This window comes from Nothoprocta perdicaria, unplaced genomic scaffold, assembly GCF_003342845.1.
Source record: "Nothoprocta perdicaria isolate Ctin4 unplaced genomic scaffold, notPer1 scaffold_158, whole genome shotgun sequence".
NCBI lineage: Eukaryota > Metazoa > Chordata > Aves > Tinamiformes > Tinamidae > Nothoprocta > Nothoprocta perdicaria.
This window is the reverse complement of record NW_020454738.1, coordinates 1,354,288-1,378,109: the sequence shown is the minus strand read 5'-3', so window position 1 is coordinate 1,378,109 and position 23,822 is coordinate 1,354,288. Positions and strand designations below refer to the sequence as shown.

Below are 23,822 nucleotides of genomic sequence, written 5' to 3'. Positions count from 1 at the left end.
TGTTAAAGTAGTACTTGTTAATCACTTTCTACTGTGAAAACTTTGTGTTTTAAAACAGAAACCTTCCTCCTTCCCCCCTGCTTTCTCCAGAAGCTGTTTTGTAGGGTTGTTCCCACGCTGCTGTACACCCCGTGGTCTTGCTGTTTGCCTGTTGTTCTAGTTTGGGGTTTGTTGAGATGACACAGAGTGGGGGGAAATCCAAGGATTCATCAAAAAGTAGCCATTATATTTTTGCCTCTAGTTTAATATGGCTTTCATTTGTAGGCTTTGTGCTGATTTCAGTGGAAAAGTTGAGACAAAAGCCTAAGCCTGAAATGCCTGAAAAAGAGGCTATCACACTATTCATGAAATCTATTTTGCTAGTGTGTGAAGTATTCAGACATTAAAACGTGAGCAGCACGAAACACTAACTTCAGTCTGTTTGGTGTAGGCAGGTGTTACTATTTGTCTCTCTTGAATGCAGAGAATGAATTAATTTCTTGTCTGCTATATAGATGAAATAACTTAAGTTGCATCGAAAAAATTCAAAGCAGATGTTCAGAAATCTTTCCAGCAATAGAGACAATGAAGCACTTAAGTGGATATCTGGTGACATTAAAGTGTCTGTGACTACATGTCTTTAAGAGATTCAGTATCTCAGGAATGCTGAATGTATATTTAATCCTAGTTGGGGGACTTGATTGAGCTAAGTCTCTTCTAGTTTTAGTTTGATTTTGGCAAAGTAGAGAGGACAGTATACTCGAGGAAGAAGTCAGCTTGGTTGAGCTAGCTTAATATTTTTGACTCAAACCTTTTCTCTTTCTTTAATTTACAAGTCTCTAGTGACTTAGGCTGGAAGTTTCAGAATGTTATTAGCTTTTTGAAATGACTTGCAAACACAGATTCATTTTGAAAAAGCTAGGCTCCAATAACTCAAATATTGTGGAATTGGAAAGCTCATCTTTTGCCCTTCTTGATATTGTTGTGCTATCAGTGTTCTGGCAAAACGAGGGTCCAAACCCTGGGTGTTAAGRCCTGATAAATGATACACATTTTTTATTAGTGTTGATTTTCCAGAAGTAGTATTCCATGACATAATCTRTCAATGTGTTATCACTGTAGGGGCACCATTGCCCCTTGTAGCTGCTCAATCCACTCCCCCCCTAGTTCATCAGATGCAGGTAGCTTGGCCACTGTCTTAAAAAGGAGCTTCACATGTTGTCTGATGTCTGCAGAGCCCCGCAGGAGGAAGGTCACGGAGATGCTGATTGTAGCGACTGCTGTGTCATCTTCTCTTGGGTTTGTTTTCATGGTCTCCAGACTTGCAGGCCAACTGCTCTGGAGRCGATATAGCAGGGAGCACAGGAGGAAATTTAGCAATTTATAGTTGAGGAAATGAGCATATGAGGAAATGTAGTGTTCTGAAAGYGCTTAGCAGCTGCCGAAACTTTATCCCCCTTTCTGCTGCTCGGGGGCTGCCCATGGTGCTGCCCCCCTGCACACCTGAGGGTCTGCCACGTCCTCCACGGGCTGTGGAGCTCTGACTGAGGCGGCAAAGTTTCTGTCTTGCAATACAACTTTGTTGTCATAATCTTAGTTTATCACTGGGCTACTTGTGTGTGGTGTCCACGTGCTCCTTAGGGTCAGAAGCTGCCAGGGTGAAGCARCCGCTTTCTTCCTGATGTTGGCTGGCAATCCATGTTGCATCATCAGTGGGGAATAACAAGTGTGTCAAGAGGAGGCCCTAACCCCCTAGCACTGAGTCAACAGGGTACCATATCATGTACTGAAAGTTTTACTTGGAGGATGTTGACTCCCTGAAATTATAACTGATTTGAAATATAAATGAGGAAAATGGGACATTTTAGAGTGTACCTTTTCCCGTTGTGTTCCTAGATTGGTGTTGTGAAGCCAGCATGAATAAAGCAGAAGTTTTCCGTGATTATCTCATTAGGAATGTTTTGCCGGTGGAAGCCTCAGCAATGGCAGAGATGCTCTTTCCTGTTTCCTCAAAACATCCACTACTTGGAGCTGTTACTGGATGCTCTCAGCTCACAGTTTCCTTTCCAGTTGAGAACATGCCTCAAATCTCCTGTATGTTGATGTTTAGTGCAGGCTAACGCTTGGTTTTAAATAGCAAGAGAGCTTTTAGGAGCTACAGCTCGTATTTGTGTTTCACTGTCATGCACTAAAGTCTTAACTGCTGTCATGTTTGGTAGAACTTACTGAGAGAGCAAAGCCATTTTCCCCCCTTCCCCCTCCCCAAAAAGTGTAGAGTAGTCAAAAATAGAATATTGTATTTCTGTATCAAATGTCTTTTTTTGTGTTAGAGCTATAATAGTGAGATAACCTTTCTTGTTTTTTTTATTTTCTTACATATCTGTCCACATGAGAGTAAGAGTATATACATTTCTTTTGTAGCCACGTCATGAATACTTTAATGTCCCAGTGTACTAAATGACTTCATCCTGCATGCAGAATTGCAGAGGAGATAGACCCGTGACTTACTCATGGCAGAACATTGTCCTCAGCTTGGTGAATCCCATCATCTCGAATCCAGTAGAATATCACAACCACTCTGTGCTGTTGTACCCTCCCTCTTCCTCCTCTGTTCTACAGTGTTGTCTTTTCACATGTCTCATCTCAAAACTTGTTGGCACATGGTTTAACTTTTTTATTGTGTATAAGTTTGAAATCTTCTATTTAAAAGGTCTGTAGAATTTTCTAAGCTAAATGCCCAGGTATTGCAGCACTTACAGGTCAAGTAATGTTACAATGTATTTAACTTTTGAGTAAGTTACGCTGGCGTTTCAACATGTGATTAAAATCTGTAGACTAATAGTTACAACGAACTAGTGATCTGAAGGAGTAGCACTGCGTGGRGGGCACATACACGCACAGAGGTTACATGAAGTTGCACATAGTTCTGCACATCTTAGCGCATCTTAGGCATAAAGATGCAGATGCTGGTAGCCTTTTCTGACACTGACACGGTAGCTCGACCTCCCTTGCAAAGAGGAGGAAGAGGGAATTGGTTAGGACTAAGAAAATGATGCAGTTCTACAAGTTGCAATGTTTGCATTTAAACGTTGACACCACTGCTGAGAGTAGTAGAGCAACTGCTCCTACTGAAAGATAGGACAAGTTCACTGCTTTGCCAGTGGCAAGAGTTGGATTTTTTTATTCAGTTCATTGGGAGCAAATTTTAAATACTAGACTCCTGGAATTGGCATTTCCATTTTTAAGTACAAAGTAGCGTGTGTATTAAAGAGAACTGCCATGCAGGGAATGATTCAACTGAAAGGTACTTGTCATGGGGGTAGGTAGAGTGAGAGGGCCTGTAGCACATCCTCTCTTTGCCTAGAAGTGGATGTTTTGTTACCTAAATCTGACTTTTAAAAACCACATAATTATCAAGGAGCTGGTTATTGACACTAACTGCAAACAGCTAGTTCCACTTTGTATATGTGGTAATGCACTACCTTTCAAACTTTAAGCTGACATAGAAATGGGAGGTTTAGGGGTGGGATGTTTGGATGAGACCCGCAGCATTCTGAAATCTTGCTGCAAACGAGCTGATAGGAGTGGCTCTCCAGTTTCCAAGGTTGCCTCATTGTTTGTAAGACACGAACAGGGTTTGTGAATGTGTGGGTAATGCTGCTTTAGCCTGCATTATTTCATGCCTGTTGGCTTAAAATGCTGTGCATTGAGCTGTAATGAGATGCTGTTTTTCTTGTTATCTGTATACAGCTGCTTGCTTCTAAATGACTAGGTAATGAATTAGCTTTCCTGGCATGTTGGAAATAAAGTATTGCATGCACTTTTGTCTCCTGTGAATGGCTTTTTTCCTCATCTGTGTTCTGATATGTTTCCCATTTGCATTGTTTGCCTTGGGTGATTCTGAGCTGCAGGTAGTGTATAATATTGCAAACTGCATTCTGTAACAATTGGATAAAATGTTTGGCACTTCCTAAAACAAATAACATGAGTGAAATGTAATATAATTAAATCTGCTTGTTTCTGAAAGTCATAATTGATTAAATTATTCTAGCAAAACCTTTTAGTTTTTAGATGTTCCTTTTGAGAAGGTACTGTGGAAATGCACGCAAGAAGGCATGTCTGCTCAAGATTACCTCTGTAGCTCTATAAAATTTAAAGGTTATTACTTAATTTTAGGTTTACTGCTGAGGTCCACTCATGGAAAAGTAGCCGATGTCCTTGAAACTCATTAGTAGACAATGGGTTTAAAGCAACATCCTTGATTTATTTGGTGAATCATCAGCTTGATTTGAATGGTATCTTCTGGTGGCAACTTTGAGAAGGCATTGGAAACAGTAACTAAACTGCTCTGAACACAGTTGCAGAAAACCTTGGTATTCATATATTCATATGAATATTATATATTCATTGAACAGCTTTTTTTCCGGTAACTTAGCAAATACCTGATTTCAGTGAGTAACTGTAAATGTCCATTACTGTCTAATCAATTTAAAACTTAAGTTGTATGATATTGCAAACATTTTCAGGACTTTAACGTTTTTGGCAAGTTATTTTATTTGCCGTAGAGCTGAGTTCTGTGATGATCGCGGACTAAGGAGTGTAGGATTTTCTACTGTACACGCTTGCAGTTGGATGCAGGAGTCTATCATCCGAAAATATTACAGGTCATATTAAAAACTCTAGTCCCTCTTCAAGCAGTGTTACCTACTGGATGATATGTTGAAATATGTGTTAACATAAACCAGCGCAGCAGCATTATCAAGGTCACTGCAGTTCCAAGGATATTCAAATACTGCATCAGGGAGAAAAAGCCACATTCTGAGTACACCCAGTTTCTTAGTTCCAGTTCCCACTTGCCATTTCTTGGAATTTGTTACTTGCTGATGGATTCGGAAGCCAAATATTAGTCTCAAGTTGCTCAGCACTGGCTTTTTCCAAACACATACTTTAAAATGAAGTTACCTTTAAAATATGTACATTTTAACGCTGAATCATCAATACATGAATCAAATGAAGATTGTAAGCTCAATCATGCTACCTAAGTGAAGGCTGATAGAGACAGTCTAATGCTTGATCTTATTTGCAAGATTTAAGGTTTCTAAGTATGTGGTCTACTGACAAATTAGTGGGGTTTTTTTGAGAGAGAGATGCTTAGAAAGCAGTTGAAAAAGAAATGTTTGCCGCTTTAATTGTTTTCTGGCTTTTTCCTGCTTCATGACATGTCTTGTCTTAGGATGCTAAAGTAAGTTTATTCATATTTTGGATGCTAAACTGGCTTATGTTTCCATAAGGACACAGTATCCCTTTTATTTGTTATGAGATTGCTGCTAATTAATGGAAATGGGCAGCTTAATCTCTCTAGTCAGACTGTGTTTTTTCAGATGGTCTAGAAATAATAAATGCAAAACTGATGATGACCCGTTGTGGTGCGTTTTGTATAAAGCTACCTGCTCTGAATCTAAAAAAGCTGTCATTTTAAGGTGCTTTATGCACCCCAGGCTTTATGCTGCTGCAGAAWTGTGCATTTGTGATTCTCCCAGTTCTTCCACTTGTGCAAACCTCAGTTTATTGATGCCAGGAATGGAAAGTACCTATGGAAAGGTACCTATGTCTGGTTTTAAGAATTAAACAACATCCCCCTCCAAAGTCTAGGGTTTATGGAGAGCTTAAGGGATACTGTATCTAAGTTGCATCAGTCATTCCATCATTCCACTTACTCATTCTTAGAAGATTTTTGTGACCAATGAAGCAAATTATCCCCCAAAGCACTAACGGTCTCCCTTGCTGGATGCCTCCCCTTCCCTCCCCGACTCCGGCTGCCGTTACCGGGCTGTGATTTGTTCCCTGCTGGTACCTCGGAATTGCTTTCTTTTTATTATGCTTAAAGGCACGAAAATCTCGCAGCTCTTCCTGCGAACCGTGACAATCTAATTAACAGCTCTTTGAAAAGCGCAGCTAATGCCGTGTTTGCAAACTGCAGAGCTTTTATATTTTCCTATTTTGACTTCTCGTTTTTAATTAAGCATCTTCCATACTAACTCACTCCCATGTGCGACGCTGCTCGGTGGGAGCACGGGATCCATTCACCGCTGTCTCGCATTTTCCCTCCGCAGGAAGCAGAGACCCCGCGTAGTGTCCTTGAAGAGATTGGATTGACATAGATCTCCTCGTCAGTTGATGGCATCTCAGTGTTTCATACTGTAAATGTTCACTGCCTTCATTGTAACGTTTAGCTAATGGTGTAAGATGCTGTTTGTCAGTATTACTGTTCTGCTAAGCTGCTTCATTCGGGCCTACAAGAAAAATGCTCTTTTGAAAAGGGAACAGAAATTCAAGTCCAAAAATCATAAATAAAAGGGAATTAGAAGCAAATTAAATTAGCATCTCTCTTCACTGCATTTATAGGATTATTGCATTTGACTTCAATAAGCGTACTGTTTTTTATAAGCAAACAACTTCAGGAACTAAGTGTATCGTGACATAGCATMTCAAAATGAGAAGAGATTACGTGGATAACATTAAAATTTAAAATGTTACGGTGTAGAACTTGTGTTTATGCAACCAAAGACTGCAGTTCATCTTCATTAAGTCAACACGTGTAATAGTTCTGCTTTATTTCTATTGTTACATAAAAGTTGGAAATAACTGTTTACTACTGAATTTGTCATTATACCAAAGAATCCTCTTAGGATCTGCTTGTCAAACTGGTCAAAACTGTTAAGATCACTCTGCTTTTAGTCGGAAAACTTCAAACTGATCATTCATAAGAAATTGAAGTGTTTTTCAGTGTTTCTTGCTGTAATCAGCCTGAGTAAAATTGTGCAAGCTGCTTTATGATTAAGGGGAGGCATCCAATAAAAAGCACTATCTTTCACAGAGGGAAATTTTTAAAATCTGATATTTGCTGACTCTGTAAACAGGAAAAGGGAACTGCCCTTTCTAGCTGAACAGGGGCATACATAATAAAATTGGGATCATTTTGATCATGTAAAAGAGGGAACTTGATAAAAGGGACTTCTCATCTTTTGTTCAAATTCTAGAAATGAATTTGTATTTATTGCTGTTGTGTAGTTAGGCTCCAGGGTGTGTATGAGCACCTTTTAAGTAAACACCAAGTGGTCAGCTTCATCTTGGCTCCTTTTCGTGGCTTACCCCTTAGGCCTAAGCGTTGCATCCTTCATGAAACTGCCCCTTGGTGTAGGGGACAACAACCTGCTCTGGAATGAGAATGTCTGAAAATTAGGTTTGTTTATGAGACTCTGGAGCTGCAACTTGGCAAAGTCAAGTCAGGCAATGGGCCTCCCTGCCCTCGAAGATTTCCCTGTGGCACGCGGTGTTCTGGCCAGCCCCCTGTACCGGGTGGCCTCACGGACGTGGTCCTGTTTTCTCCGGGCTGGATGCTGCCTGTGGAGCTGGAAGTGCCCGTGGGCCCCAGCAGCTGCCACAGGTTGTGGAGCTGGAGAGTGAATCGGAGGGTGCATGGAAAGGGGTTGATGTTGCCCATGTGTGGCAGCTCCCTGGTGCTTGTCCCTGTGCTCAGCGTGTGGGGCAGCAGAGGGGCTGGGGGGCAGGGCTGGGGAGCTGGCAGCTCTGGGGGCTCCAGCGCTCTGCCCTTCATCAGTGCCCGGTGGGCAGGGATAGGGGCAGGGGGCACTGGAGAGACCCAGGCGTGACACTGAAGCGGTTGCGTTACCTTAATTTAAGTAAAACCCCAAGCAATTTTGTATGTGTCAAACATGTTTTTAAAGTTTACATGTCACTTGTATGTGCTTGGCTGGATTAAGCTTTGTTGTGATTGTGACAAATAAGCCATTTAACCTCTGTCTTATTATCACGTTAGTTTAGTCATAATAAATGTCCATTTTTACACCATTGCTTTGTGTCTTTATGCTGTTAATTTTGTTCGTTTTGGTTTGCCTTTTTTTTTCACCCACAGAGCAAAGAAAAAGCTACTTGGTACTAGCTTAAGAAAACAGGGAAATTTTATTAATGCTTAACCTGCTCTTGTGCGAATGTGGGAATATAGCGTGTCCAAGATTAGTTATTTACATCCATTTGAATTCTACAGAAAGCAATAAATGAGCAAGTTTTGGAGGGTGTATCACATTAAACATGAAGCTTATCAAAGCAGATGTTTAATTGATGCACTAGTGCCAGTTCCTTTGAAAGCTAAAACAAACCTTGTGCTGATTGAGTGTTTTCTGGATAATACGAGTTCTTGATACTCGGTTCCTTACACGGAGTCACGACCAAGGCAGCGCAGCGGTCACCAGCGTCAACCACAAGTGTCTCCCATGAACCTGTTCTCGCCCTTGCGCAAAGAACTGAACTAGTATCAGTGTAGGGAGAAATTTATCAGAGAGATTCTCTTAGGGTATTTCTGGAATCTAATTAAAAGCCTGTTGCTTAATAATCCACTCCTACCTCAATTCCCCCCTTTCTGGTTAAAGAATCCTTGGCATTTTCTAGACTGTTTACTTGAGTGATTGTTTACAGTGTCTTCAGCTTCCTCATGAATCTTACAGCCCTTGTAAAGTGAGGAGGCCCCTGACTTCTCAGGGTCATTTCCAAATTTCTGTGCATGAGAGATGCATCCAGCTACCTGACCCACCCGTGCTGAACAGGAGGGAAGGTGGAATAATGGAGACCCCTTTCCTGTCAATTAAAAAGGAATCACAAAGTGAAAGCAGAATCAGCTGTGCTTTTTAAATGATACAAGAAAGTAAATTAAGCTTTAAAGTTATTAACTTGCATAGATTGTCACGTGTGGCACAAACTGCTGATCCAGGGCAGCAACCAGGATCATCTCTATCAACCAGCTCTCCAATTAATTTCTCTTGCAAAACAGGGCCCTSAGGAGGACCCTACTGGAACGGGGTTGCTAGCTGTTAAACTCTGGGGCCACGGCCGAGACACCGAACTGTGGCCGTGGGAAGTAAAGCTGAGGAAGACTTCCTGGCAGAGGGSATGAAGGCAGGGGTACTCGGTAAGCAGCGGAGAGGCTTTCCCTCCCGCGTGGTGCTTCTTGCTGCGTGTGGGGAGCAGTGGGCCTGGCTGGCCCTACACAGCAGCCCCCCTTCCCGCGTAGCGTCTGGGGACCCGGGAGCAGAAGATCCGTTTGGTTTCTCAGAGAGCCCCTGCCTGAAGCAGGCAGGGAGAAAAGCTAAACGGGGCCAATTCATTTTGTAGGGTAGGCTTATGCAGAAAAACCTACAGTGCGAACAAGCTGTTCTGTGCAAATTTAAATCCTTTCTGTGTTCTGTGGCTTTTCTCCTTTGGAAAAAAAAATAAAGCAGTTTAACATTTAAGAACTTTGACTTTCTTAGTCTGAACAGACTTAGACATGCCTCTGACTCCCTATTTAAGCTTATTATGAAGTAGGGAAACAATACTGAAATATAGGAATTTTGAAGTTCAAAAACCAGTTAATCTCCAGGTTTCCTRCTAATAAATGCAAACCAAGTGTCAGATCTACAGCACTCCCGTTCCGTTCATTGAACAGACCGCGGGAGGAAATGAATTCTAACCCCTACCACCAACCCAGGACTGCACAGGCGAAGCCAGTAACTTTGGATCCAGATCTCAAGTAAAAAGCTGCAGTCTCAGCCATTATAGTAACAGAAATAAAGTATATTTTAATTTTTTTTACATGCATCTCTGAGCAAGCTTTTTAAAAAGATTTAAAAACAACACCCCACCTCCCTCCCCCGCCCCCAGCAGCTTAGCTTCCCGGATCCCATTACAAAACTGTGGGAAGGCGCCTCGTTATCCAAGGAATTCTCACCCGGGTGGCTAATGTCGTGAGAGCCAGGCAGCCCGTGGCCCGCCTGGCCGCTCACCCGCTCCCCTCGGCCAACGCGCGGCGAGATCCGAGATCCGAGATCCGGCCGCGGCGCTGAGCGCCCCAGGGAGACGTGCGAGGGGGCACCGAGGGGAACACCAAAACCCGGGGGGAAAGAAACTTAAAGGGGGGGRAAAAAAAAMCCCACTCTGTCCGTAAGGTCTAGTCAGAAAAGATACAGTATGAGAAACAGGTTGTCACAATTGKTTTTTTTTGTTGTCGTTTTTTAAATAGAATTTAAAACTTAGTGCTGTCTATCCTTCAAAATATGCCTTTCGAATGAAGTTACATTATTTCAAAAGTTATGCTATTAAATTACAATTTCTACACCTGTTAATAACTAAAACATTTAATCAAATTAACTAAGCTACAGTTCTGCCTACGGTTATGACAATATATAGTGAAAGTTGAGCTTGAACTGAACATCTATATATAGCACTTCCATTGTATTACTCCATAGTGGACAACAGTTACACATGAAAGAAGGAAAAATGTATAATCAGCATGCTAGGTGCAGTAAGCATTTAGAAAAGCAAAAATATATATATATATATTTATATAACCAGAAGCAAATGTTCACTCTATCCATCTTTGGGGGGAAAAAAAAAAATCTGCTGTGAGGAATGCTGTAATGAAGCTTGGATATCCAGATTTCCACCGGAATTTACGCTCTACTGTTGAAGTCCTAAGAAATACCTATTTGGGAGTATTTCCTGCCTGCTTGAGGCTTCTAACTCGGGCGGTCTCAGCTGCACCCACCTGAAGTTCTTTGGAGGGGCTGAGGAGAGGGAGGTTCCTCCGCGGACAGTTGGGGGCTGCCCGGGTGCCCCACACGCCTCCTGCAGACACTCGCTCCCCTCTCCCACGGCATCGGGATGCTCAGGTGCCCAAGGTAAATGCCTGCCATCAAGCAGGGCGCAGTACAGTTCACTTAACAGCACAGACCTTTCATTCAAAAAACCGAAGAACTGCTTATGAGGACTTTGCTAAGCGCAGTTACTCTGCACGTAGCTGTCACTTCAAAAACGTTTTTGTCCGATAACATCATTTTTATGTACCCCACTCACCATCTTGACTGCAGGGAAGATAGGTGGTAGGGTGCCTGAACTTATATGTAAAATAAGTCTTAAAAAMCACCTCAAAACCCAGTCCTCCCACCAAAAAAAAAAATAAAATAGAATAAAATAAAATCAGGTATAAATCCTTCAGTTTCTTTAGCCACTCTGCAAGATCATTACAATCATCTTTAGCTTTTACTACTACATTTGCATCTCCAGTTACTTACACTTTTTCCACTACTGCATCACAAGTTACAGGGGTTGTTTTCAACAACAAATGCTATGCAACAGGGAGTATTTTTTCTATTTTCACTCTGGCATTACAAGTGTGTGGTCTCCATTCTCGGGGATTAAGGTACTAAATAAAGTGATTATTCTTCGGTGTGCCTCCGAGGCAATGTTGGCTTCCCACAATCCTCACAGGCAGTTAGCTCAGCAGCTCAGTCACGGGAGAGAGAATAATCCAACAGTTGTGACCACAAAGCTCCTACTGGGCAAGTTCCGTACAATAAAACTGAAGCTTCTTCTGTGCTGGAGCTTTAAATTCCATTTCTCCAGCTCCTAACACAATTATATTTACTTTGTCTAGAACAAGAGTTCCCATAAACATAGGCAAATACACAGGGCTGTCTTCTACAGACTTCACTTTGCAGTGTGCTGAGGTGACAATTTACAGCACACGGGCTGTCCCGAACTAACTCCTTATGGGGACAGTGAACACTTAACACACACGTAACACAGGAGTAAGCACGTACCAAATAAGCTTTACTTCTCTTTCTGTTTGGTACTCAAATGCACCCAGATGTTGCAGTAGTTCAGAGGGACAGAGTAGCTAGAGTACTTGACATTCACACCTTAAAAAGGACTTAAACTTTTTAGTTTTTCTGAAGCTTAGCACACAATAAACTAGGTTCCTTTATTAGGAAGAAACTGATTTTAATGTGCAAGAACACTTTATTTGTAACCCAAATATATCTGGCGCCCTATTGGAAAAATTAGTCAGCTCTAAGTTTGATCAATTAGCAATTTCTAAAAGTAATTCTCACTTTGTTTTAGGAGTCTCACTATTTTTGCCTCTGCTGCTCGATCTCTTTTTACCCCTGCTCCTGGATCGAGACGAACTGCGACTTCTGCTCCTGCTGCGGGTTCGACTGTGACTGCGGCTGCGGCCTCTCCTCCTCCTCCCTCTGCTGCGGGATCTCCTCCTCTCCCGACTTCTCGACCTGCCGGAGCGGTGCCTCTTCTTGCTTTTGCGGCTGTTCTTTTTCCTCTCAGACTCCCCGTTTCTCCGGTACGAATGTTCTGGGCTGGGGCTGCCCCTTCTCCTCGACCGGCTGTAGTAGTCGTCCCGGTGGCTCGCTCTGCTTCTCCTCTCAGAGTTCTTAGACAACTGGTTAGTCCGCTCGGGAGAGGCGCGGATGTCTCTGTTGGCCTCCCAGAAATCATTGTTCGGGTTTTTGAATACATGAAGAAAGTTGCAGTGTTTCCCTCGTGGACACTTCTGCCTTTCAAACAGGCCTGCAACAGATTATTAGCYGTTGCCTCTTTCATTTTTTTAATTAAAATCTATCACCAACAGGGCACGAATGCAATCATGAGCCAGGCCTAACTWTTATTTTTTTTCTTGATTATGTGCCTACTGGAAATTAAAACGTACTTTGTGCTGCCTTTTTCAAGGGAAAAAGGATGCATCCAAGGATCCATTAACTGAATTCATGCAAGGTTATTTTTACAGTAGTTAACTTTTCTAAATATTAACTTTCAAACTTAAACTACTAAGGGCTTAGTCAAACTTTAGTTAAAGCCCTTTTTTAAAGAGCTTATTAAAACTTATTTTAAACGTATTTAAAACAATCTTAATAAATAAGTTTGCTACCTTAAGCATCCTAAGAATGTGCATGTAAGGAATTCAAASATGTTAATTACTGCTAAGACCTGCTGAAGGGTCAGAAGCACCTGGTGTGTTCGGAAGCGCTAAGTTAGCCCTTCCTGTGCCCTATTATACCCATAGTGGGGATGCAGTTCCTCCTCCCATGCAATGTACAGCCACTAGGATGACTGGGGCGCTTCCGTGACGTGGTCCCCATACTCCCTTTCCAGACACACGCACACACACGTGTCGCTGCCCGCCCAGAGGCRGCGGAAGCCGAGCTGCGCTGGGCGGGCGCGTGGGGCGGCCGCACTCACCGCAGATGGCCGTCTTCCACCGGGTCACGGGGCAGAACTCGCAGTGCAGCTGTCGCCCCGCGTACCAGCGCCCGCTGAAGAGCGCCAGCGCCGCCTGGCAGTCCTTCTCCCTGCGGGCGGGAAGGCCGTGGCGGCCGCGTCACCGCGCCGCAAGCGGCCGGCCCCGGCTCGCGGGAAGCGCGGCGCCGCCAGCGCCGCCGGCCGCCGCGCGCGCTGGGCACTTACGTCTGGTACTGCACGTACACGTTCCCTCGCAGGTGAGGCTCGTAGTTGCAGCTGACCTAAGGGGAAGGAAATGGCAGGTTAGGGCAAGGGAAGAGCTACGCTGGACACCCCGGCTCAGGCATGTGGAGCTGACAACTGTTCTGATTTAGGACAGCGTTAACAGTACGAACATATGCAGAATTTCTGGTTCTTCTGATCCAAACACTTAGTTTTAGGCAAATAAAAGCACTGAAAAGCCCTTCTGGTTTAGGCTTGCATGCTGCCAGCATTTTGTTTCCATTAATGCTGGGACCTCTGCTTCATCCAGCCTGTACTCAGCTGCCCTGCACCTCCGTCTGCACCAGCCCTACTGAGCAGCAGCCAAATCCTGCCCTAGAAACAATTAACAGCCTTCCCATTAGCTTTTAACAGCCTCSCCATTAGCTTCTACTCTGCATTCATTAGGGCTAAAGAGTCTCTAGAACAGTTCAGCTCTTTAGCGTCCCTGCAAGAWGAGCTGCAAAGAAGGTTGGAGTGACAAGCTCTGAACATCCAGTTCTGAAACAGCCTTTTTCGTAACCACCTAAGTGTTCCAAGTATCTCCGAACCTCCTGGAAAGGCCCCATTTAACTTCTAAGTGCCTGTGGCTAGTGGTCAGGGACCCCAAGACTGGCCAGAAGCCCCTTCTCCAGGGCAGAGGCGCGAGAGCAGCCGCTGGTCCCCGGCCCTTCCCCTCACTCTGCTCCACATGAGCCCAGCTGCTTCTCTCATCACCAAACTCCAACTCACCCGTGAGCACCGGGGGAGGCCAGGGCCTCCTGAGCAGTAACGTGCCATTATATAGTGCAATGTGACAGAGCAAGCAGGTGAGCTATGAGATAAACAGCAACGGCGAGACAAAAACAGGCAAAAAGGACTTTGCCATGGACACATTTACGTGGGAAACCAGCAGAATTGTGCTTTGCCAGAATCTTCCAGTGAGATTCTGGAGTAATGCTCCAGAAAGAGAAGTAAAACCGCAGGCTACTTTGGAAAGGGAGATCTGTTGGAGAAGGGCGCAAAAAAAGTGAATCCAAATYGCAGCAGAGACTCCACTCACTCATAGCTGAGAGCCCTGTAGCCAACAGGCCATTCCTACACATCCATAATAAAATGAGAATGCCCATGAGAATCCCATTACAGTTTCACACTTGCTTCAGAAGCTGAGGAATTCCACACTAAAAGCTCTTACTTGGTTATTTGCAGACCTAAGTACATGCAGCTTAACAGATATTTACATATTATACCCCAAAGGTAACCATCAACTCATRTCTTCAACTTAGGCAGCATTTAACCCACACTCCATTGGGAATCTATACACCATGTTATAGTATGGAAAAATATTTGCTGTTATTCCATGAGTGAAAAATARGAAGGAAATACTTTTCCACACAAATGGCTTTTTCTTACTTAAAAACACCCATCAATACAAGCACTGAAAATTCACTTTTTCTACTTTACTTTCCTCTTGCTTGAAATGCTAATAAAACTTCAGTTCTGAGGTAGCAGTCAATAGCAAGCAACAGAAGGAGCAAAGGTGCTCCGTGCCTCCCGGCAACTTCAGGGGATCCCTGCGGAGGGCAAGCACAATGCAGTGCTGCAGAACGTTTTAGCACAGGGTATTTCACTATTCACTATTTCATCTCACCTTTTGGGGCAGCCTGGGACAGTTATCCGAGGTCTCTACTTACAGGTATATTTTTTATTCCCCATATGAAATCACAGTATAAATGGTAAGAATTCAGGAAAGATTCAGCAAACCTGATGCATAAACTCAGAATGGATGGAATTCCTCAGCACTCTTTATATAGCATACCTTTTTTCTAACACAGACAGTTCAAATTAATTCCTGCTCCTGAAACATCCACTACTTTTTCAGTTCATCAACATTTGTTTTTGTCATGCCAGCAGCCCTGAAATTACATTCTTCCACATACACTGYACACACATTTTACTGCCCACTATTTCACTGATCAGGGCGCTGCTTTAAAGGGCACGGATGCAGTAGCTGACAAAGCCCTGTATTTTCCAAGAGTCCCTCAGCCCTCTGGGCTCCACCACAGGGGACCTGAGGCAAGCGGATCATTGAGAGCGCTGCCCGCGTCACTCGCRGTTGTGCCTCTGCATCAGCGTTTATAGTCTGGGGCCAGGGGGCTGGGGATTTATCTGAGAGGGGCTGTGCTCCCCAAGGGCAGCGACAGGAGCACGGGTGCCATAGGAGACGTGCCGTTTGCAGTAAAGACCCCATGATGTTCTCTAAGGTGCACAAAACTTTACCTAAGCACACTGTATGGCACCCAGTTAGGGCTGGTGAAACCCACCTCATGTGGGGCCCGGTAAAAGTTCAGCGAGCTGCTGCGTACCTTGAACTGAACGACCTTGCCCACGTTTTGGAACTCGGGGAGAACGTCCTCGTAAAACTCCAGGAACTGCTGGTAGGTCTCCTCGTCGCTGTATTCGAGGCTCGCGTCCGTGTCGTAGTCGTCTCTCCGGCACTGCTCCATGCCGAAAGTGAGGAACATCCCTCGGACGAGCAGCGTCTTACTGGAGGTGGGATAGTTATGCTTGCGGGAACACCTGCGCATTTGCAGGGAAGGAAGGAGAAAAAAAGAGAAGCATTTTCAATTTTACAAAGGCCACACCTGTTGAAACTGCAAATGTTTCCCATTTGGAATAACAGCTTTGCATTACAAAAGATTCATCTGTGAACGAGTAACACATTTCAATTATCAAAATAGACTTTTCAGAAGCACATTCCCCTATAACCTAGCAAATTAAACAACTTTTCCTGAAATTGTTTTTAAAGACTTTCAGCGGGGCAGGTGGCAGGTATAGACCTGAAGATGGATAGGTACCAGATGGATTTGCTCCATTTTTTTTCGTTACATTTGTTAGGAAAAAGTTTTGTCTTAATCTGCATTTTCCTGGATATCATAAAACTATTTTTTAAATCCTTTAATAACTCCTTTATTGTATATCATCTTCAGGCTACCTCCCTCATATGCAAAGAATCAATTCTTCCTCACAAACCTTTAGCCTTGGTAAGAACACAGGTGTTTGCCTCCCGTGTATGTCTCTGTGCTCTCTAATCTCAGTTTCCAGGGCCTGCCCAAGCAAGGGAGCCACACACTCTTTACCACATTGTGCTGTTTGTGACAGGATCAGAGCAACAGCCAGTCCAGTCCACTCTCTTATCTAGCAGGGGCAAAGCACAGGCAACTGGGGGGAAGCCTGTCCTAGAACAGGCTATTACTGCCTAGACTTCAGATAGGAAATTTAAACAGAGAGAGAGAGAGAGACAGTAAGTTTGATTTTCTTTTGTTAAAATGCCTTATTTCAGTGTTTTATATGGCTTATAGAACTCAGAGTATTACATCCAACTAATACCCTCTGCACAGAGAATGGCAGACCAGTGGCGCACAGGGAAAAGGGCAGGCAAAACAGTATCAGCCACAAGAAAGAAAACGATGCAAAAATAAGTATGAGTCACTGGGGAAATTAATGAAGATAAACAGCTCTTCCTCAAAACACAGTAAACTTTGACAAGGTTCAGCTGTTATTTTATTGGCAATGCTGTCCCCAAATCATCACCGCTTTTCCCATTTCAGTTTTCACACCATTCTCCAGTCCTCASCCTCGCTGCACCTCAGTCCACCAGCTCCTGGTCAACGTCAGGGCCTTAAGTGACCACAGCAGGAAAGAAGCAGGTCCGTAAGGAGGAAAGACAGGGAAGGGGAGGGAGCTGCACTGGGCCAGCAGCTATGGACAAGAGGAACAGGGCAGAACRTGTTTCTCGGTATTAATTTGCTAAGCGGGGTCGCAGTTCTGCACAACTTCTTGAAGTTGTCTACATTAAATAGTACAAAAACTGAAGATGACAAAGAGCTAAATGTTAAAAGTTGAATGCACAAACAAATCAGCTATTTCACTGCAGATACTAAGTTCAGTAAATTTTGTTTAAGAATTTAGCCTCTATTTCAGAATACAGGCCAGAYAGAGATTTGAAGCTTCTAGAGAGTTAAATTATCACATAATTATCCATAATGTAGATCACTCTAAAACAAATTCCTTTTAGAATAAAGAACATTAAAATAGATGGATCACGTAATTTCAGCAATACAAGTTAATTATTAGTTAACTATTACAAGTTAAAAATAGCCTTATTAGTTAAACYGTCAGTGTAAAATAGAAAGTATTTCAGTCTTTCCCTGCTCAGGTAATGTTCCTCCTTACCACACAAATTCAGGCACTTCAATATGGCTAGATTTGGGTYATCATCTCTAATGGTCCCTGATGAACTACATGAACCTGTTTGTACTTTTGGCCTTCACTACCTCCTGTGGCAACAGGATGTGCCACAAGTTCTGCAATTACATTGCATWAAAGTATTTTAAGCTGATAAAAGCTCAGTCAGGGACAGCTTCTCCCATCCTGTTAACAGCTTCAATGTTCTTCTACCACATCCATCCTTCACCATGCCTTCTAAAGTGAAGAACCAAGACTATTCAGTCACTCCTCCTATGGAAGCTTTTCCTCATCTCAGATCATCTTGTTTTCCCTCTCTGTTCTCACCTGCTTCTCTCTTTCCTTTTTGAGATAGGACAGCCAAAACTCTATCCAAGATTAATGTACCTGTGTGTCTGCCTGAGCTGAATTAAAGTCTGYTTGACCTCCAGAATCAGAATTTATTCTCAATATGCCATAATAATAGAAGCTTCACTTCCAGTCACCTGACTCGATGGGTTTGCACTCRATGTCTAGTTCCAGAATGGATATCCCATCCAAATATATGGCAGTAATTTAAAAAATAATATTTCTTCAGTTTGCACATGACCTAATGGAGGTGCCTCCCATTCATTCCTCCAGAACATTTTTATGCTAGTAAATATTCAGTGATTACCTGTCTCCAAATCGGCAGGAACCAGTTTTAATATAGAAGGGGCAATTTGCTCTGTCCTTCTCGGTTCCTATATTCTCTGGGGGCTCTGGGTTATGCCAGGAAATACCATTCTCCAGCTGCAAAATAAAAGCCACAGACATTAAAACATTAACACACAAATTTAACCAACATGATATTATTTGTTCCTTAATCAACGATTTTATTTGTCTTCTGTGAAAATTAGTCACTTCACTCCAGTAGTCACCTACAAGTGAGTCCACATGAGTGAGCCCAGGCAGACAGAAGGATGGGACTATTTCTTATTTGCATTTATAACAACTCAAACCTCAGYAAGGTTATCACAAACACTTTTAATGAAAATAGGAAAGGCTAAGAAAAGAGTAACCCACTAAAGGCCTGAATTAAACAACAATAACAGAATAAATCTATAATTAGTATTGTGGCTAAAATTGTCCATATTGCTTATCTAAGGCCATTAGGTTAAGATTTCTGTAATTCAATTCATGATTAAGTTGCAATATCAGCTGACCACAAAACAAACAGTTAAAGTCTCAACACAGACTTTAAAAATGAATTTTCATTTTGATTAGTCAAAGGACTGGTGAAGCTCAGATGTCTAAGTTCTCATTCTAAATCAACTGAAAGACATGTTTATGTGCAGTGAGCATTTGAGCCTGCCACCAGGCCCCTTATTCTTCCCCTCAACAAACCAGCACTGTCACTCGAGCGGTGTCAGAATCGAGCACCTGAACCCTTGTGCTTTACATGAAGAACTCTAATGAACTTCACTTCCTCATCTTCCCTTGCAGGGAAGGCTAATAATACGTTCTGAGCTCTGGATAATTAATAGTTCAGTGCAGTCTTCTACTCACAGCACAAAACAACTATTTAACTATGATTTGGATCTCAACATAATTCCAATATAGCTAGTGACAAACAACTAACAACTGGTAACTAGGGTAAAATTTGATTTTCAGATTCATGCAGTAGTCTAAGACAAAAAAAATTACACAAATGTAACGATGTGACAAGGATTTTAAGATCAGAATGTTAAGGAAAAAGAAAAAACTAGTTCAACCTCTCTAAGAGTAAAAAGCACACAAACAGCATACATGCTCCTTCTCTCTATTTTCTTAATGGAGAAAAAAAAAACAGCAAAAAAAAGCTGTGCCTTGCTCTGCTGCTGACTACTTTGATTCAAATCCTACCATCTGCTTGAGCAGCAAGCTGTCTCGCCACCCAGAAGGACTAGCAGATTTATTTAGCGTTCGACCTCACTAACGTACCTTCATGTGGAGCTCTTAAACAGCCTACAAAACAGACTTTCCAGATTCATATTAGACTCAGATCTCCTCAGCAGTAATGAGCATGTACAACTACACAGCTACCAAACAGTCTCAAAAATGGCTATGTTATACCCAATAAATACACTACTTACAGCTAATGCAGAACACTACACACTAAGTTTACTCAGACCATTAAGTTCTTCAGAGCAGGTGGATAACATGCTAGGAGGAAAACACTAGGTAGAAAGTAAATCATTTATTTTTGGAAAACTCTCTGAACATACCTGGCTTTCAGCTTGATCCAGCATCTTCTGCACTGCCGCCTATAAATGGTGCAAACACAGGACTAGTGAAAACCCTGAGGACACGCAAAACATCTGGTTTCTTCAGTTAAGAACCTAATTTACAAAACTGATTACATGTAATGCAAGTTTGATGAGTTTTGCTTTAAAAAACAGAAGCTTTACTTTTGCTTTGCAGTAGCTCACACACTACAAAGCTGTCAAAGGATACATCTGAAAACTTTCATTTGATGAACTTTTTAATCTAAATGCTATAGAATTTAAAGTGGCATTTTCTCTCTTTTTTCAAACCATGGTTGAACTACTCAATACTTAAATGCATCTCTTGCACTAGTACTCTGCTTAGTTACTGTTAAATGCACAATCATTTAGTTMCGCCAAACTTCTTAACCTAGAACATTTTGTAACACAAAACATGTTGCTTATTGAGCTTCTGCTAAAGTAAAATGAGTAGCTTTTAGTCAGTTTATCAGAGACCTGATAAGTCTTAGTTCATCTAGTCTTGCAAACACAGAAAGTGAGAGAACATACAGTCCCTTCCCTCCTCTAAGTGATGTGAGCAAAGCGACGAAGTCAAATTTTCCAGTTCTAGCGTATTAATTCTAGGAAGTTCCAAAAATAAAGACATTTATATAAAATCAACACAGGAATGTATACTAGCATTGTGCTAATTTGAAAGAGAATTAAGTAACAAAGAGGAAGACCAAGTAGGAAAAAAAAATGCAATCCAAGATGAGTACCCAGAGAGCATCTGGTATTAATCATCATGTACATCAGACACTACCCATGCTGTTGGGGAGAAAGAAAAAACAGCCAGCAAATCTGTTTTCCTGTATTATAGAGGGRAAAAAAAAAARRAARRAAAARRAAAAAAGAGAGGCTTCTATAAATTAATAAAATCAGAATTTTAATAGGATGCCACTGTTTCACGAGACGYGGAAAGTCAATCTAACAACTCCTGGCTGCCAAAGTGGGTGGCTCCACACCCAGCTGGGCACTCCTAGAGCCTGCTTGGTGCTCGAGCCCCCCATGAGCCAATTCAGCTCACTAAATCCGTAAAATAGTCAGTGAAGGGAAGAAAAAGCAAATAACATCAAAAACACAGAAAGCAGCTTCCACAAATTCAGGGAACCAATTAACCCACTGAAAGATCAGATAGATAAACCCTGACAAAATGAAAAGGAGCGAATAAAATCCTGCTGTGAGCATGGCTCAGTTCTCTTCTAACCATATCTCAACATTAAATTAAAAAAAAAAAAAAAAAAAAGGCAAACATTTTCTCTCCCTACTCTGCAAAGAGAGGAAGGAACACTTGACACAAGAGGAAGGAGGGCAGGAAATACAGAAACTGCTCTTCTTTCTCTTCACGTGGAAGTGTTATGTAACTAGTGACACTATCAACTGTTAAATGCAGGACAAAATACTCTTTGCTTATTTCTTTTCTCTTACTGTGACTAGAGCTAGGAAAATGGTGAATCCAATCAGCATTTTTAGCATGACATCTCCAGCAGCACTGGCCAGAACCTTCCATCTTTTGCAGCTGCACAGCAGTTAATGAGAGAGATCCTAGAAATCTGCAAGCCCTGTTACTGATGGTAGGTCAGTCCTCACTTCTGATTTTTGCATAGGGCATCTCACATCCCAGTAATTCAAACTCTAAAATCTAAGAGGAATGCACAGTTAACAGAAATTTCAACAGTATCTTCAGTCAAATTATCTTTCCCACCCAAGGAGCTCTGAAAACAAAAGATACATCCTGTTGGATGAGTCAGGTAAAGAAGAGCTGCAATATATCTTTTTGATTAAGAACTATGTTAAGGAACAGCAAAAGTGTAATGCCATATTCCATATCCTCATCAGGAATTTTCTTCAACACTGACTGTGTTCATGTAAGAAACATTAAATAAGCATTATCTTTAACACAAAATGCAAAAAGGCCACGTATCAGATGCACTGGCAGCACATCTTTGTGTCTAGCTGATGTATAAAAATATAGAGGAAATGTATTACGAGCAACCAGATGGATTAAAATTAGTTACCCTTCTACCTGTGTGTATTCACCAGATCCATGTACTTCAAGGAAGTATTTTTTCAGCAATTTAGACAGAATGGAGAGAGGAAGTAACTAACACATTTATGCATTCACTGATTAGAATAAAATACTTCCTCAGCATGCATAGACTGTTGCATCTGGTAATGYGAGAGGATATGTAATATGTTTATCCTCCCAATGCAGGAATCACCTCTCTTTCTCTCTTCTGCTGTTGCTTCTGCTGTTCTACTTCTCTCGCTTTTCTTTGCTGTTCTTCCCATTCTTCTTTGATCTTTCTCTTTAGAATAAAAAAAAAAAGTAGAAAACAAATGAATGCTTTATAATCACTGCAGCCAAGTTCAAAACTATCATGCTGTGTTACTCTTTGATCATCAAGTATTTGTTCAGTCATAAGTAAACAAATCTCTGGAGAAAAATCTTTTTAAGGAACTTTAAAAATGGCTAGAAAATTCTTAGTCTTGTGCTTCTAAAATGAAAAAAAAGGGGGGGGCTTATGTTTCCAAACATCATTGTCAAGAAAACTAGGTCTGCTAAGGAGAAGATATTACGCTAAATTTCTCCTGTTGCCTGTCAACTAGGATTCTCATTCTATACATCACCTCTTCTTCTTCCTGACGTTTTCTTGCAGCCTCTTCTTTTTCTTTCTTAAGTTTGAACTCTTCTTGGGCCTTTTCTTCTCTTTGCAACCACTGCTCATGTAGTTTTTGTCTGCCAACAAAACAAGACACCGCTTAGGAAAATTGTAATGACTCTCTATAATCAGTGCAATTGTGCACATACTTTCATGTGATCAATCAAATAAYCAAACCATACAATTTAAATTTTGTAGATCAGCATTAACTGCAGCTTATCAGACATGAATTAGGAATTTCTATGGGAAATAGTAAGGTTTTGTAAAAAGCTGTATAAATTCTATTTTACACAGCATGCTGCTACTTTTTAATTTACTATGATAGATTTGATTAGAAGCTGAACAGATTTCAGTTCCTAGATTTTTGACCTTTCTGCCTCAAGTTTTTTTTCTTCTTCTTCCTCTTCTTCCGCCTCCTCTTCCAGTTCATCTTCTTCCTCCTCAGACATTGATTCATCTTTTTCTGTAGCTTCTGAGAGGAAGGGGAAAAAAAAAAAGATTGAAACACTACATCTAAYTGATTGAATGTTTGGATGTTACAAACAGCAATGCACAAAATGATGTCTTGTTAAAACCAAAGTTTAACTGACAATACAAAAYGCAATAAAACGGGCTTACCTGAATCTCTGAGTTTAGCAAGTGCCTGGCGCTTTTTTTTCCGCTTTTCCTTCTTCAGGATAGCTCTGTATTTCTGATGGCTGAAGATGACATTTTTTTTTTTTTTTACGTTACAGCAGTCAAAGAATTTTATTGTCATAAAAGTATTCAGTTACATCAACAACATAAAATGCACAAACAGCAAAATTAACAGACATCCATATAAAACAGCAGCTTTAAAGGGATATCTAACATTTCAGTAAATTTGTGCCTATGCTATTAAAGCTGCACATGGCCCAGGTTTCTGAAGCCTGGTCACTACATGAGACTCTCAAAAACCTGAAGATCCCGAAGCTTTGGCATCCCGATCGGCACATTCTGGGCACCCTCTCTTCCATGGGGTATGGAACTCTAGAAGTCTCTGCCTAAGCCTGAACCTCTTGGTGTCTTGATGCCCTTCACACGCCCCRCAGGAAGGGATCTTAAGGCACACAGGTGCCAGGAGCACACACAGCAGTCACCACGGGTACTTCCCAGCTCTCAGATTTCTCCAGGACTGAACGTTGGCCGAGTTGATCCTCACCCACCCGTCAGCGCTCCCAGGCCACTTCCACAGGGCCCTGGCTCAAGCCGGAAGCTCTCAAGGCAGCCAAMCCCCCCTCGGAACACCCCGCTCTCCGACGTTTCCCACTCCATCTCTCCCTTTCCTCGGCGGTGTGTTACAGGGACGCGGACCCTCGGCTCC

The 23,822-nt window shown here is 42.1% G+C and overlaps 2 protein-coding genes across 6 annotated transcripts in view; one reads left to right on the top strand and one right to left on the bottom strand.

The window, feature by feature from the left end:
* Positions 1-7,496, top strand: part of AP1S2 (adaptor related protein complex 1 subunit sigma 2) — a 29,007-nt gene extending 21,511 nt beyond the window's left edge. The window contains exons 4-5 of one of the 5 annotated variants that reach the window (XM_026035295.1): positions 5,213-5,221; positions 6,093-7,496. In XM_026035295.1, coding sequence (XP_025891080.1) covers positions 5,213-5,221; positions 6,093-6,140 — 57 coding nt within the window. In that variant the 3' untranslated portion in view covers positions 6,141-7,496. Of the gene's footprint in view, positions 1-2,400; positions 3,502-5,212; positions 5,222-6,092 lie in introns of those variants that run through there. The other 4 variants (XR_003248693.1, XM_026035296.1, XM_026035298.1 and 1 more) reach the window with 4 other exon arrangements.
* A 2,647-nt stretch (positions 7,497-10,143) lies between these two features.
* Positions 10,144-23,822, bottom strand: part of ZRSR2 (zinc finger CCCH-type, RNA binding motif and serine/arginine rich 2) — a 15,754-nt gene continuing 2,075 nt past the window's right edge. The window contains exons 2-12 of the mRNA XM_026035326.1: positions 23,665-23,701; positions 23,099-23,178; positions 22,850-22,952; positions 22,449-22,557; positions 22,040-22,126; positions 19,779-19,817; positions 18,209-18,324; positions 15,672-15,885; positions 13,291-13,346; positions 13,066-13,175; positions 10,144-12,396 (exon numbers count right to left, since the gene is read on the bottom strand). Of these exons, the coding sequence (XP_025891111.1) occupies positions 11,921-12,396; positions 13,066-13,175; positions 13,291-13,346; positions 15,672-15,885; positions 18,209-18,324; positions 19,779-19,817; positions 22,040-22,126; positions 22,449-22,557; positions 22,850-22,952; positions 23,099-23,178; positions 23,665-23,701 (1,427 nt within the window). The 3' untranslated portion in view covers positions 10,144-11,920. The remainder of the gene's footprint in view (positions 12,397-13,065; positions 13,176-13,290; positions 13,347-15,671; positions 15,886-18,208; positions 18,325-19,778; positions 19,818-22,039; positions 22,127-22,448; positions 22,558-22,849; positions 22,953-23,098; positions 23,179-23,664; positions 23,702-23,822) is intronic.